The 16,794-nt window shown below is 37.7% G+C and overlaps 1 protein-coding gene across 1 annotated transcript in view; it reads right to left on the bottom strand.

Annotated features, from left to right (window-relative positions):
* HDAC9 (histone deacetylase 9) overlaps window positions 1-16,794 on the bottom strand; it is a 704,858-nt gene that overhangs the window by 120,869 nt on the left and 567,195 nt on the right. Inside the window, exons 19-20 of the mRNA XM_073333773.2 lie at window positions 12,244-12,351; window positions 7-62 (exon numbers count right to left, since the gene is read on the bottom strand). Coding sequence (XP_073189874.1) covers window positions 7-62; window positions 12,244-12,351 — 164 coding nt within the window. The remainder of the gene's footprint in view (window positions 1-6; window positions 63-12,243; window positions 12,352-16,794) is intronic.

Here is a 16,794-nt window from a genome sequence, read left to right on the forward strand (position 1 = left end):
ACTTACATGGCTGTTGATTCTTCAGCATGATGGCCTGGGGGCCTTACAACAGCAAAACCGTTCTGTAAGAACAAGATAGGTTTTCAATTATCAGATTTTTTTGGAAAAAAAAGCTGGTTTCTCTGTGTAACACAGCACAGCAGGCAAACAGAATTGGATTCTACCAGAGGCTCTTGAGCACGTTTTGCTGCCCCCATTACCCTTTCATAGAATTAGCAGAAACAATATATGTGATCAAAGCTGCATGTATATCATAACTTAAAGAGAAGCAAAGAGACAGACTCTAATATAGCCAGGATAACAGTAAGATATTTTGGAGCTGTACAGCACATAGATGGCAAATATACACAATAGCTATTGTTCTGTACGACACAAGCATAACTGATTTATTCATTTTAGTCCAGAATTCATAGTTGGTAGAGAGAAAGTATCACTGATCCACCCAAATTAACATTTCATCCAAATTAAATTGCTCCCTGTTGATCCATTTCAGACTATAAAACAGTAGAAAGGAAAAAAGCATTGATATTTACATACAATGGTTTGGAAATGTTGGCTCTACCTTCTGTGTAAACTAAATGATAAATTTACACTCGCACACAGAAAAGGCAATTCCTAAGAGTAGAAAAGGAGGACAATGAAAATCTCATTCTTCTCCAGTCTATAAATTAAGCTTGGAGGCCTGCCAAAGCTTGCAACTTTATTGAATTCCCTTAGTCAATTTCTAACACACATTCTGGAGTTTTATAGAACATTTTCATACACAGCAGCTATCAGAAGTAGTGATGATCAAGGAATTCCTTAACCTACAGATTCACTGCAATGCATCACGTAAAAAAAAAACCATGAAGTCCCCCCTACATGAAGTAAAGGAAAGATCTATAAATCCTTGCAGGACAGCTGCTGTTCAAAAATGTAGGCTGGATAGTCATGAAAATAATTTGCTATCATAAGGAAAAAACTGTTAATCAAAACCTGGGCCAAATTCCACTCCCTCTTATACCAGTGTGAATCAGGAGTAACTCCATTACTTTAGCAGATTTACTCTTGGTTTACACAGATGCGACGGGGAGCAGAGTTGGACTCTTGTGTGTTCAACTACTGCTTTAAAACCATAGCCAATGGAGATTTAAAAAAATGAGGTTCTAATCAATGCATAATTCTGGCAGCCAAACCTATATTTTAAGTAGTCAACAAGGAGTGCCCCAAATCTCTCATACAAAATGCAGCAATGGATTTTAAGAAAACACTGTAAAGTACTGTTGAATACATATGCCTTTCATTGATAAATTATTCTAATTAGAACTAAAGAGGCTAGTTAGGTTGCAGTGCTGCAGTACTTATCCAGAAAAACAACTATGAGAATCGATGGACCTGATTGTCCTTTCACTTCCACAGGTGTAAATAATGAGTAACTACAAGTAAATCAAGGGAGCTACACTGGTGTATGTGAGATCCATTTTCTTAGACAAAAGTGCCATTGAATGTAAAAATAGCAGTTGCCTTACTGAAGGCTAATTTAACAGCCAAGCAACATTACAATAGCATCTCATATAACCTACCGGCTAAACGCAATTAGAGAAGCCAACTACAATATTTTCTAGAGTCTAGACTATTGTGTTATCAGTCTAAACGGAGCCCAAGGCAGCTGCAAAGGAAGTTCCACTGACCCTCATTTAGAGACTTCAGGACACTCGGCAGCATCTCTCATTGTCATACTCCTCATTTGCATATAAATGTTCATACTTTATCAAAAAGAGACACACACGTCAGATATATGTGTCAGTTCTGAGCTATATCTCCCTTGGCAATTGAACAGAAATTGCCTGTTGATTGAATTCACCAGCAATGAAAACCAAAAACCAAGGCAACTACATAGCCATTAGAGAGGAATATCCAGGATTGCCTACACTCATCGGGTTTGTTGTTTTTCATAAAGCTTCAGATCTTGGAGTCAGGTGATTAAAAAAAACATTTCTAGCCTTCATAATTGCTGAGAAAAACTTGAAAATGTAACCTTTGAAGGCTCAAAGGCCAGATGGCAAATTAAAAGTACCCCAAATTTACTATTTTTAAAAAAATTCATCATTTTAAAGCCAATGTAACGGACCATGGGGGATCTAATTCATGATTTTTGAATACTTAGGGTTGGCAATACTGAACAGCACTGGCTGTCTAAAGTAATTAGTCTGCTGATTGTACTTAATATACAGTATAGTGAATCAGAAGGAGGATGGGCTAGCCTATAGCTGTCAAACCAAATATTGCTAGCTAAAATCTTAGTACTTTTTGCGGCCTCTTTTTTCACAAAATATGTTTCACAGGGGAGTGTAACACATTTCATTCTCATTCAGACAAATTCTGAGATGTGTTTCTCCCCTCTATCATTTGTGAAAATCTAAATAATATATACATTCAAGTACATGTAGGTAGAGAACCAAGAGAACACATAGTCAAGGAGGCATCACTCATCAAGTTATGACGTGTATTTTGCTCTTTCAATCCTGGAAAACAATTTGGAAATATCAGTGCAAGAATTATAGCTGCCCCTGCTCAGTTCACAGATCATTATTATCTAACCTTATCAGTATTCCCAAAAGATAGATATAATTAAGATGATTATCTCTCAGAGTACATCATGGGGATATCTAAAGGGGAGAAAATGGGACACTTTCCTGTTTTTGACAGCATGACAAATACATTGTACACTCCTCTCTTCTGTTTCTTTACTCTGGCAATCCACAAAGGCAAGGAGAATTGTTAGAATGATCCATTTGGAGATCTAGTTTCCTTACCAGTGGCTAATTTGGGACATCTTGGGGTAGTTAACCCTGTCAGTCCCCTATGAGCATCCAAAATACCTATGTGACCCCTCTGGAGCATGCATTATATATCCGTACATTACACTGAAATACAGTGCATTACAACAGGCATGTGGGGAAACATTTTTCTTAGGAAAAAACCCTATGCTGGTGATCAAGCAGTTAATTTAATCTAATCCATATTGAGCAACACTGAACAGTGATTATCAGCTAACACACAGTATTAAAAAACAACATTCATGCAACTGATAGAACACTTCACATGTCCTTTAGCTTCAAGCTTTGCACAAACATACTCTATATTAGCACAACTGAATGTCAGCTCATTTATTTAGGCAATATTTAAATACCAAACTGTGAGCTCTGAACAGCTCTGGCTGAGGGTTAGACAGAAATGCAAAAATACACTGTAGAGATAGACAGAGTAACGAAGAACAATATGTTGAAAATGAAGTGAACACATAAATTCAAAACATTTTTTACATACACCTATTTATACTAGGATACAGAAACCATTATATGTAAACTGACTGACATAAATGCACATTAAAAGAAAGATTCACGTCTGTGGCATTATATACTTAGTTCTCTGGTTAAACTTGAAGATAAGGAGTAGACCTGCAACTAAGATGGTATAAAGCAGTGGCTCTGAACCTTTCCAGACTACTGTACCCCTTTCAGGAGTCTGATTTGTTTTGCATACCTCAAGTTTCACCTCACTTAAAAACTACTTGCTTACAAAATCAGATGCAAAAATACAAAAGTGTCATAGCACACTATTACTGAAAAATTGCTGACTTTCTAATTTTTACCATATAATTATAAAATAAATCAATTAGAATATAAATATTGTACTCACATTTCAGTGTATAGCATATAGAGCAGTTTAAACAAGTCATTGTCTGTACGAAACTTTAGTTTGTACTGACTTTGCTAGTGCTTTTTATGAAGCCTGTTGTAAAACTAGGCAGATATCTCAATGAGTTGATGTACCCCCGGAAGACCTCTGCATACCCGCAGCATACGTGTACCCCTGTTTGAGAATCACTGGTATAAAGTCTACACAGGCTCAAACTGGGAATGAGAGAGGAGTCATATATTCAAACTTTCAATTCACAGAGAAGATGCATTTTCGATCTATGTGATCCTGTCTCCAGGCTACTGGGGAGAAAAACAAGGAGAATTCATTCTCTTCCTGTACTAAGGTAAGTATTCTGCTCCCTTTCAATGCTATACATGTGGCTGGATGCCTACTTTCCAAAGAGTAGCTGGGAGATCAGTCATGTATGCTAGCATTCTTTTCTTCAGTATTTTACTTAATTCCTTGATGCTATGCTATGCTATGCTATGCAACAGCACAATCGGACATCCATCCTGTTTCTGCTGAAATGCGCAGTCAAGGATAGTTTCCATCACATTATTGGGTTCTCTGCTGTTTATGTACAGGTTATATGCACTGATCTTCTATGGTGGATCCACGGCATAATGAGGTAATATAGGCCTAAGAAGCATTTTGCCACAATGTGAATTTGTCCATTCACAGCAATGTGAGAACAAGATCATGGTTACTGATGTTCTTCTCAAATATCCTGTACCCATCCTCAATGATTCATGTGTTTATGGACACATTCCTACAAAGTGCTGAATGACTTCTAGAGGTGCTGAGCACTATCAACTCTCATTGGCTTCAAAGAGAGTTTAGGATGATTAATAACTTGCAGTCAGGCCCTGAGAGGGTAACATTGATTCAGCAGTTGAAACCACTGCCAGCCAACTTTGACTAGTTAATTGATAAATATAACTTTTGTATTAAAATGAATGGTATTTAGTATATTATGTCTTGTTACAAAAAACGTACAGCATTTGTAAAATATATTTATTGCGGCAAGAAGCAGGGGTTCCTTTGGAAAAAAGACATCTAATCCTCTTTTGCTATCCTCAAGTTCAGTACAAAACTGGTACTGTATGATATTTATAAGCCCACTTGTGCATTGACTGAAAGCACCTTTTGGATCTTTACAAATGAGTTTCACATGACTTCACCCTACAGGACAAATAAATGCTCCCCAGAAAGTGTTCCAGTCATTTGCAGTGTCATGCATGCCGCTGCATCCCAATGGGACAACTTGTGTGAAAAAAGCTAGCCCTGTTTTTTTTAAAGACACAGCTTGGCTGTCTAATTTTGAAAATTTAGCCTTCTTTGTCTTTTGACTGTGTAAATAGGTAAAACAGTGTGATGCTGGGACCTAAGGCTTAACAATAGTAATATTCAAAGTGCCATTCTTGGTCATCAAAACATCCCTTTGATTTTAATAGGAGGGCTTTAGCTCTGTTTTAACAAATTTTCTGGATTTTTACATAGTAATTGGGTGCACAAGTCTTCTGGATCAGGCCAATATTGACATAAGACACTACTACATTTCTCTGTTTAGACTGCACTAGTTGGGTATATGACAAGTTCACCATGCTTTCATAAGTAAAATCCTTTACAGTAGCATACTTTAAATACCTTTACTTTTAATATAGTTGGCCTATGTGATTTAAAAAAAATAATTTTGTAGCCATATTTGCAGCTGTGCAGGAGTTCCATTCAGCCAGCCGATGGGAGGGGACAAAGGTGGCCTTAAAACACCTTTGTGCTCCTCCAGTCTCTGATACTGTCAGCTCCCTGGCACAACATGGAGTAGCCACAGGGCTGCTCTAAGTCCCACCAGCTTGTAATAGTCCCTTTGAAGCTATTATCCTGGATGAGAATCACTGTGTTCCAATCATCCTGCTTCAGCATGACCCCAAGACATGCCATACCTCATGGTGGAGGGAACAAGAGTGTAAGAGGTAGGGGAATCTTCAGGTGTCTGTTTTAGGGTAGCTTTAAAGGCTATTTGCCAGAGCAGGAGCTAACATCTGGCCCTTGGTGTCTAAGAATGCTGTGTACAAGAACTCATGATATTAACAGAGCAGTACAAGCAGCATGTAGATTTGCCAAGAAAACTATAACGAACATGCAGGAATGCCATTATTTCTTACAAAAGAAGCCAGCAGAGGCCAGAAACACAAGAAATCGCCATTAAACATGTAACTGTATGATGGAAACAGAGTAATACGCAACTGCTTGTCTGCATCCGTGACAATTCTGTAAAGATGACAGCATTGGAGAAAACTGGAAACGTGGGACTTGTAGTCTAAGATGGCTGTACCTGGGTTGGCCTGTCTAGCCATGTATATTAACTACCCTAGTGAAAAATCAAACAAACAATAGGAAGAGAAGGACAATTGCTGTGAAGTTCAAGTGAATAATTCAAGTTGTATTGTTGTATAAAATAATAGCAATCACTTAGCTATGAACATAGCCATAATTACTAGGAGAAAACATCTAAGAGATGTTTTTGAATGCATTTTTTAAAAGACTAAAAGTAGAGCAAATAAAGGAAATGGTGTTTATTTAAAAAACCATACTAGGTAATTATAGTTGCCAGCTTTTATAAAAACAATACAAACAATATAACAATAACTATAAACAAAGCAATTCTGATGATAGCAATTTACTCTGTGTTTGTCTTTTTTCTTCTTTCTGTTTAACTCAGTGTGCATAGATGCTGTTGCAATAGGCACAGGGAGAGATTTTCAAAGGTGGAAATGACAGCTAAGCACCTAATCCTGAGTGTCAGTGGGAACTGGGCACCAAACCGCCCTATGTGCCTTTGGAAATCTCTCCTGCCATGGACATTAATTCATTCATTAGGAAGATGAGAGCTGGTGGCGGTAAGTCCTTCTCAGATAAGTGGCTTGTGTTGCTGCACTCCCACAGAGCTGGCCAGCAGAATCCCAAATGTGAGTGGGGCCACGGCCACAGGAGCAGGCAGAGACAGATTTACTGGGGGCTAAACTAAATCAGTCTCTGCTGAAAAGCCTCTGTTACAGTGGAGCTGGGATTGAATTTTAAAACTGCCATTCCCCAGCGGAACTCCTTGGGCAGAGTAGCAGTGGTATCACCTCTGGAACAGTTACCCCAGGAGAAGGTGAAAATTGCATCTGTGGGGTTGAATCTGGCTCATTTTCTTTCATGCTTCATACCTTAATATTTCTTACTTACTTCAGTGTAGTTCAACAGGGATGCATTTGGGCATTGTTCTTCATTTCCCCCTTTGCTATACATCTGAAGTTGCCTTATAGAACTACTTATCAGTAAAACAGTACCACACAAATACCTGCTAAAGTAAAGCATAAACCATGAAGCAGTTCCTTACATAATCAATATATAACTGCATATGTAACACATTAGGAAGATTGGTACAGATGAAGTTAATATGTCATATTACTAACATGCCTCAGTCATTTTATGTGATGTAACAAGCAGAAATAGTATAGTTCTTTGTACCCAAATGGTATAACTTGTCATATTACAAAGATGGGAAGAAAAAAAATAAATCATTTCCCCCAGTATCTATTATGCACACCAACACACATTCAAGTAACACAACTAATTCAACTCTTTCATGATGATTGAAACAATATGGACATTACAACATCCCACTCTATCCGCAAATCAGCTGGTATCCAAGTTCAGTGCTGGCAAAAATATCTGACAAACTGTATGGCACATTTTTTGCATCTCATGCACTTAATCTTGTCTGACCGTATATTTTATAGACTGAGGTGAGACAGTGGTTCAGAGACCAACACCATATTCAAGCATATGGGTCTAATTCAAAGCCCACTGAAGTCAATAGGAGTCTCCAATGAAGTTTAAATCAGTCCCTATGTTCCTAGAATAGTCTTTTAAAGAAGTTTTTTTCCTAATTGTTTTTAAGAGATCAGGAGTAAAGCTCTTTTCGTGCTTCTCTTCGACTGATTTCACAGACTTTTATAAAGATGCTTTGAAGCAGAAGCAGAGCCGTATTCCAATCCATGTTCCGCCCATCTTTTGACAACTAAATAACTATGCCGTCTTCTGCTATGTACAGGCCTCAATACCTTTCTCCCACGGTAAAGTCTGAACCAACTTTTTCCCTGCTTGCCTAAACTGGATTTTAGCAATACATCTGAACTGAGGGTATGGGCAATTAAAAAAAATTTTTTTTAAAGAGGTGCATTATTGAAGGGGGAAATGAACAAATATATGCCTCTCCTTTTAAAGAGTAACAAAGAAGGAGAATATTTTGGGACAAATTGTGCTTACCCTCCTCACATGAATAATATCACTGATTTTATAGTGCTAGTTCCATGAGCATGACAGGCAGGATCTGGCCCTGTATGACTTGAGCCTTGAGCAATATCAGTATCCAAACTTATTTGGAATGACAATTTCAAGTTCAATTCCAGTTACCCAGAAATAGCAGGGAAACAGCACAGTAACAATGACTGAATACAGCAAATTTATTTTGTTCCTGATGTGTGCTGACATATTGCAAAGCACCACCCCATAAAAGGATACAGTTTTTGTTTCTGAGGATATTAATTTCAAACTGTTTTAATTCAATTAAATGATCCCTGTCTAGTAAGAGGGTAATTACACCCACCCACACACCTGAAGATATGGGAAGGGGCTTGTGTTTGTTTTGGTTCAGTTTAACTAGATGCTCAAGATAGTATCGGACCTTGTCATCTTTTAACTGATTTGGCCTTTTTCTTGAGTGTCCTTGCACATTACTGCCATGGAAACTTTTAAAACAAAAGGGAATAACCAGACAAAATCCACCAGTTCTTCACAGTTGTTTGCAGAGGTCTCTTCTGTTTCATATTTGTCAAATTAAAAATATATGGTGCTTATGTGTTTCTCGCACAGAATAGAGTGTTGCCATTGCCAATGTTGACATATTTAATGAATATAAAAATAAAATGAAGAGAAATCCTTATTTTGAGTATTGTGCTTAAAATAATTAACTCCAACTTATAGTAGCACTTAATAGGGATATTGGAAACTGCAGAAAAGAGTATCAGAAATGTTCCTGTGGATTCCAAAGGCCCAGTTGTGCAATCTTACTCACATTGAGTAGTACTTAATTACAAAAGGCCCCCCACTGCAGAATTAGTCCCCAAATTAGGCAGCCCCTTTCTTCAGCTACATTAGTTCAAGAATTAACCCATTTCAGATCTGTTAATTTTTCTGTCAATGGGAAGGTGTGACAGGGTTGCCAAAGAAATCCAAGGCACATTACATAACCGGGAAAGACACTCAGAGATTGCATTTTCACAAGATACTATCCAGTAAAACTAATATTGCAGCATCGAAAAAGTATTTTTAAGAATAATATTACTGAGCAATGTGTAAACATAACCAATTATAGTATTAATTTACTTATTGTTATATACTTATAAATTAATTTTAGAGCCTTAAAAGCATTACTAATATAATGAATAAGCACTGACAATAAATAATAATAGTAAAATATCTGGTTTTAAAAAGTTACCAGTATTAATCATGACAATTTGGTTATCACTAGGGAAATACCAAAGACCCAAACACTATCACAGAGAGCAATTATTGGCTCCATTAAACATTAAAGGGTGAAATTCTGTGCTGTGCTGCTAAGAGGTGCAGCACAGAACTTACAACCTGGAGGAAGAAAGCAAAGGTGTGCCCTTTTGATGCTGGGCTGCTCCAGGGACTGGTGAAGTCCCGGACATAACTTAGGCTATCTCTGGGAGCCTCTCTAAAAATATCTCTAGACAGCAATCGGGAGTTGTGACTGCAGTATGTATAGCCATACCGAAACTAGCTTTGATCTAGCTAGTTCAAATAACAATGGCAGCATGGGCAGCGGCATGGGCCAGCTGCCTGAGTACGTACAAGAATCCCGGGCAGGCTTGTACTTAGACAGCGCCACAGCTGCATCACTATTCTTATTAGAGCTACCTAGATCAAAGCTCCTCCGGGTTTGCACACATGTGCTGCAGTCACACCTCTGATTGCCATGTAGCCCTCTCCTGAATTACGGCAGCATTCCTGGGTGGTTGTATCGGTTGTAGCACTGTGTACACTGACCCCACCCACACCACAATGCCTTGTACTCACTCCCAGCATGCCTCTTCCCTCCCACTACACCAGGGCTTGCACTGAGGGAATGCTCCCTCTGGAGGACAAAGGTCTTCTTCCACAGGAATGTTTGGTCCCTTTACTTGTCTTAAAGGGCCCAGCATAGGGGTGAGGATCTCATCCCAAAAGCCTAATTCACCAATGAAGTCCATGGGCCATATTTGATAAGATCTCACACATATGAAGAGCTATACACAAGAAGTTATTTGTAGTGCACAACTACTATTGGTCCTAAAACCCGCATGAACTATGTTCTGTATTCCTGAGCACCATCTAGTGAACCTTATCTATTAATTATTTACCTAGACATCTCTCATCTACAGAGCACTCCTGTAACAATATTCACCTAGGTTTGACACTGGCCTCCGCTTACATACACCCAAGTTGAGGGTCCATAGCTGAGAAAAGTTTACCAGGAATTGTATTGTAGTGCCAGAAGTCTCCACAACCTTCCCACCACTAGGGGTCTACAGTCAGCCAGTGTAGTGCCAAAAGTTGATGGTGCTGAACAGTGAGAGGAATGGGGGATGCAGCAGGGCTGGCTGGGGAATGTGCTGATTCAATACATCTAAGGTGCAGACTTCATCAGCAGGGTTCCTAACAATTGCATTTTGTGTCTCAAACAAATGTATGACAATGTTTTGAGTATCTAAATTATAGACAAATTCAATTTTCAATTTACTATTTAAAAAGTAAATAGCAGATTAGCACTAGATTTAAAATATTGACTTCCAGACTGCAACCACTTCAGTGGTAACTGAGGTCTTACAGTGGCTTACACTTTATTCTTCTCAGCTACTCATTACATACAGATAAACAACCAAGAAGAATCACACAGTGTGCAAGACCCCATAAATCCGTGGAGATAAGCAATAAAGGTCTTGCAGCAGATCCTGGTCATGTCAACTGCACATACAACATATCTGTTTATTCTTATCTAGTCCTCCTTTTAAACTCTGTTAAGTTCTGCAGGGCAACCTACAGTCAACAAAGATAAAAGCTTGCTAAAAATCTCTACAGGTCCCTCATTGGTCCCTCTGGCCAGGAACAATGCACTGTAACTGTATGCACAGTACTAAACAGGGCCCAATTTTCAAACTTCTGTGCATAAAGGCCTGACATTTAGTCAGCAGGATTACTCTTCAACCTGAGTAGAGGGCTCCACAATATGGTCATATGTTTGGGTGCCCCAATTCTTCATTTGGTGCTTCAAATCACAAACACTTATTATTTATTCATTTATTTATATTATCAGACCACATAGAAGCCCTAGTCATGGACCAGGAATCAAGCGCTGTACAAACGCAGAGCAAAAGAGCTTACACTGCCCACTCTAAGTAGAAGACAAAAGGCAACAGATGGATACAGACAGACTGACAGGAGAGTACAAGGAAACTGTCAGACAATAATCATGATTTAAGCACCTAATTGTCAACATCCAGGTTTGAAATTGAGCTAAAAAGTACTGTCTTAACTGAACTACGCTATCTAGGGTATAATTGAAATACTGACGGAAGTAAAATTGAGATGAAGGAAATTCACCATAATTCACCATAATTTCATTCCAACATACATGGTTGGTCCTAAAATATTTACCTCCTACCTAGGCTTTGATCACGGGACTAAGTCCACCAGTATTTGGACAAGAAAATGTATACGCAGTTGCATTAAGAAGCCATGTTAGCTCCAGCAATATTTATTGGGGTAACTCTGCATTCAAGAAGAGTTATGGTGTACCTTAAATAGAGGTGTTAAAATACCAAATAAAATGTCAAAGTCTGTCATGTCTGGAGCTTTTATAAATTGTTTAGACTGGGAATAATTTGGGTTTTGTACATCATTCTGTTCAGATCATGTAGAAAAGAGAAAAATAAGGTGGGAGAGGAAGAACAATGAAGCATAGTCAGTTTGAAGTTGTTTGATGGAAAAGTATACCCTGGATCATTACCTCCCTAATCAACAATTTCCCTATTCCTCTGTAACTTGCAAGTCCACTAGTTACCTTTCCTCTCTCTGGGTGGTATTCTGAGGCTACACATCCTACTCAATAATCATATTAAAAATCACTTCAAAAGGGAATTCCAGTACAGCTTGCCAGATATGTACATACTATGAGTAATTTTAACTTGGACTGTAGCTCCCTAATCACCTCTGTGTTAAAAAAAAAATACTACAGTATACCGACAGCAAACCTTTCCCTTGTGAACAGAAGGTTTTGAGTAATAAAATCTGCCAACTACCTAGCAGAGTATTTAGATTACCACACCTTAGTGACCATCTTTCCCACTCTCTCCTCTTCCACGCTCGCCACAACTCCAGAAAAATAACATCTCTCTTTCAGCTTCTTCCCTCGTTTTCCCACACACCACGCAACCCAGACCTCACCTTCAGCTCTCCAGAGGCTACTTTGGAAGCCAGTTCGATGACACAGCCAACAGCCATGCGTGCAGCGCCGGACGAATGCAGCTCATTCCAAATGGTGTCACTGTCCACCTGAGCAAACAGTCAGTAGAGAAGGAAAAAAAAAAAAAAGAAAGAAAGAAAGAAAGAGAGAGAGTATAAGAGAAAACAAATCAGTGAGGGAGGGCTGGCAGGGTGACAGCCAATGTACAATAACATTAGTCTTCCGCCTTGGCCAGCTGAAAAGGCCTTCTGGACATGGCTTTGCTTATACTTTTTCTCTACACTGACTTCTCCAATGGAAACACATTCCTGTCATGCCTCACTGCCATTCCCTGTTTAGATTTCTCATTACAAACAGCATTACATAGGCCGGATCTGGCCTAGTTACAGGCCTGTTAGACACCAGGCTCAGTAGTAGATACAATATATCTACTACTTAGAGGGCCCTTAGTTATACGTGAAAATGAGTTTTGCAAGTGCCAGTACAAAGAAAGAATTTAAAAGAAATTTTTGACTACAGGCATTAGGAAAGCAAAAGTTTGTGTTATTAAGAAATCAGTAGCACATATTCTTCGCAAGACGACAGCTACCGTTCATATTCCTTAAATAAATGGAAGGAAAATTTTAGATTTACTGAGAACACTCAATAAAATCATTTAAAAATTAGAACTACTAAAATAATAAATCAGATAAAGAAAAGCATCCTCAGGATAATCCCACATTTTTATAATCCCAATCCTATTTTCTATATGCTACTTTGCTAGGATTTGCCTAGTGGAAAATAGAAATATAATCAAATAGTTTGTTAGATTTCTGAATGCAAACTATACATTTATGATTCATTTGATTCATGCTTGAGATAGGAGCAAAATAAGGAAGAAATACAATGTGAAAAATTAATCTCTGCTGCAATTCCACTGAATTTGATGCAGTTATATCAGGGATGAATTCGGACCAGTTTGTTTTAGCTACTAACATTTAATTAAAGATTAACAGGATTGCTGACTCTTCAAATTATTTTCTATCATAAGTATTAAATGAGATCCTGCCACCTATTAAAAAAAATAAGGGAATACAGCAGACATGAGACAGCATAGATTAAGAACTTTAGTAAATATGTTTAAAAAGTTACACTTATGAAATACTTCTGTTTTCAATAATCCATTAAATGTGCTTGCATAAAGTAATGAATGCAAAGCAGAATAAAAACTAATGAATGAAAATGGTGAAGGGTTGCATTTACATCGTATGATTTCATACCAAGCAGACACATTAGTATGAAATATTTGAATCTGGCAAATATGCAGCCTGCTTTGATGCTCTATAGGAAGTACCTTTAAATAGGAAAAATATCACACAAGTCCACTATGAAAATAAAAAAGCTTTAGAAATACCAATTCTAGGTGGCAGATACTATTTTTTAAAGTTTCCAAATACACTGAGACATGTTTTTAATTTGAATTTCTGTTCTTAATTTCTCAAAAACGAAATCAGGTAATTGAAAATAGATGCAACTGTTATTGACTCTGGAATTTCTGAGGAATTCTCTAGAAATAGTAGAAATAGAAAGAAATTTGATCTTCTATACACCTGTCAAATGTGTTCATCATTGATGTTACATTACTATTAAATTTCAAGCTGTCGTAATGATCTCATTTTTCAGTGTATTGCACCTGATTCCTCTTTCTCTTTCACCAGGTTACACTGGTATAACACAACTGACTTCAAGTGTGTCAGTCCACATTCTCATCAGTGTGAGAGGAGAATTAGGCCCTTTGAATAGTAAGACTTGCATTTGCTTGTCAAGCTTAGTAGAATGAAGATATTTTGTATTTTCATCTGAGGATGTCAAAGTGCTGTACAAACATGAATTAAGCCTCACAACACAAATAAGTAATGATTTATTATGCTTCTCTTACAGATGGGTAATATTATTTTTTAAGAAATTAAGCAGCTTTTCCAAGGATACACAGTACGTCAATAGGTAGATCGCAGAATGAAACCAACAAGCACTAAGTCCCGAAGCTTCAGCCATTAGACAACACTCCTGCGGCGTTTGTCTCTAATGCTTCATATGAAGCAGCTGTCATTAAGATCTATTTTAAGTCAAAAATGGAAAAAAAATAGAAGATATTTGTTAAACACAATAGAGTAGGATAAACACAGTATTGTATTCAATTTGAATGCTTATTAAGAGAAGGGCTAAACAGGAGCCCTTTCCTACCATGTGCATGGCTAGCAAATGAAGGTTAAAAAACCAAAGCAGTGGTTGATGAAAATGATTCAACTGCAGTTCAACGTGCCAAGATACAAGCAAGCAGGGAACCTACAGCCTTGGAGGGGCTATGATTCATTTCCAGACTTGCTTGTTGAGTCAAAAATTGTAACCACAGTTTGTGAATGTATCCGCCCTTCAAAATGGTTGTCTCCTCTATAACATGAGAAAAGGATTGCTAGCAGCTGAGCACTATCCCTGTTGCCCAGACTGTTTATTGTGTTAACTATTTTCTGTGTTCTACTGTGGATAAGGAGAATGAATTGGAACAAGGCCCAATATTTACCACTGGAAATTTCCCTATGAGCTCTTGACCCACGAGAGCCTAATTTTAAAGGGACTTGAGATAATAATGGGAAATTGGAAAACAAAACAGCATGTTTCTCCTGCTGATAATAGCTCATCTTACCTAATTAGCCTCTCATAGTTTGTATGGCAACTTCCAACTTATCCGTATGTATATATATTTCTTCTTACTATATGTTCCAGTCTATGCATCCGAAGAAGTGAGCTGTAGCCCTCGAAAGCTTATGCGCTAATAAATTTGTTAGTCTCTAAACTGCCACAAGTACTCCATGTCTCAAAGTATTTTCAAATATGACTAACAGAGAGTATAAGGGAAATTCAGCACTTTAACAGATGAATTGGGGATGGCACATATCATGCATTTGGATCTCCCAAAGCAACAGGTGCACACTTCCAGCTGTGGAACTGTGTGTGCTGCAAGAAGGGTACAAGAAAATTAACACACACACGAAAAAGGGATGATCAACATGGGGAGATACAGCTTTACATTTTACCCCTTAAAAATTAAATTCTGGAGTCCACACTCCTGCAAATCTCTATTGAACTCCATGGGAGATTTCCCTGAGAAAAAACTAAAGAAGATCTTGGCACATAAAATTCAACTCCTGAGGTCAGGAATGGAGGAGGAATCATCTATTAGATGATCTAGTTCATCCCTCTATCAGTGCAGAATTGTTTCTTTCCCTATTATTACTAGTTTTAAATATCTCAGTTGCTTGGACCTAAGACATTTTCTTAGAGGCAATTTACTCAGTAGTTTATTCAGCAGCATGCTATTGAACTACCACTGTATAAAAAGGCAAATGTGAAAGTTATGTCTGTTAGTTTTCCTAGATTTCACTCTTTAATTGCAATACACTGGGATGTAAAAGAAAGCAGAAGGTAGCCCTATGTATCTTCTTGATTGCGCACGATGGGCCAAATTCAGAGGTGTCATAAATAGGCTGGACACTGCAACAACCTAGTGTCTGAATGTAAATGTATGTGTGTTACTACTGTAAGAAATTGGAGAGGAAGGAGAAGGTTGTAGTAGAAAAAGTAGCCAGAATGTAAGAGGATGGGAAGCTTCTTTTTGCTTTTATGCACCTCTTGTTTATTTTTTCTGTTCCAACCCCACTCTTCTGTGTGTTTTAATGCCACCTACATATACTCACACCAATGTACCGGGATGTAACTTATACCACGATCTAAGTATCTTCTGAATGTATCATAGTCTGAAAGAGGTATTTGATGAGAAACAATTCTAACTAAATTGAAGGGCAATATTTACAATTATTTCGACTCTACAGATAAATGATTATTTATTAAATAGGTAACAGCTCCTCAGAAAATGTCTCAAATGCAATCCCCTGAAACATTTAAAACTACACAAATGATGTTTAATTTAAATATTTTACTGGGTGTTCCCCAGTGAAATGTGAAGACAACTGCTGTGTTAAAGTCCAGTCAGGTATACAAGACTAATTTTTGTTTGGATTACTTGTACAAGATGAATACAACAGGACAACATATATGAATAAGTGGAGTAGGATTTGAGTCTTTGTGTAGTCCATCATTACTTCCTGCCTACCTCAGGTCCACCTCATGGACAACCTATATACTTAGTGCATAACATTCTTGCTAAAGATGTCATAGTTTCTTTATGGAAAAGTCCTATAGAATTTAATAGAAAGTGATGCCTTTTCCATAGGTGTTTTGGACCATCCTATAGACTTTAATAGAAAATGTTATCCCTGTTAGATATTCCTACAGAATATTTTAAATAAAACCCTATATAAAATTTAGCATTTTATACTAAATTCGATTGGTTTCTAGCACAGGATCCTTTCACTTTAATCCCTATTAATGGTTGTTTATTTTCCCATGAGGAACATATGCTTTGGATGTTTTGAAAATTAACCTAGAGCATTCAGTATCTTGATAGAATAAAATATACATAACATAAAACAAAA

Source organism: Lepidochelys kempii, chromosome 2 (assembly GCF_965140285.1).
Source record: "Lepidochelys kempii isolate rLepKem1 chromosome 2, rLepKem1.hap1, whole genome shotgun sequence".
In the NCBI taxonomy this organism is placed as follows: Eukaryota; Metazoa; Chordata; order Testudines; family Cheloniidae; genus Lepidochelys; species Lepidochelys kempii.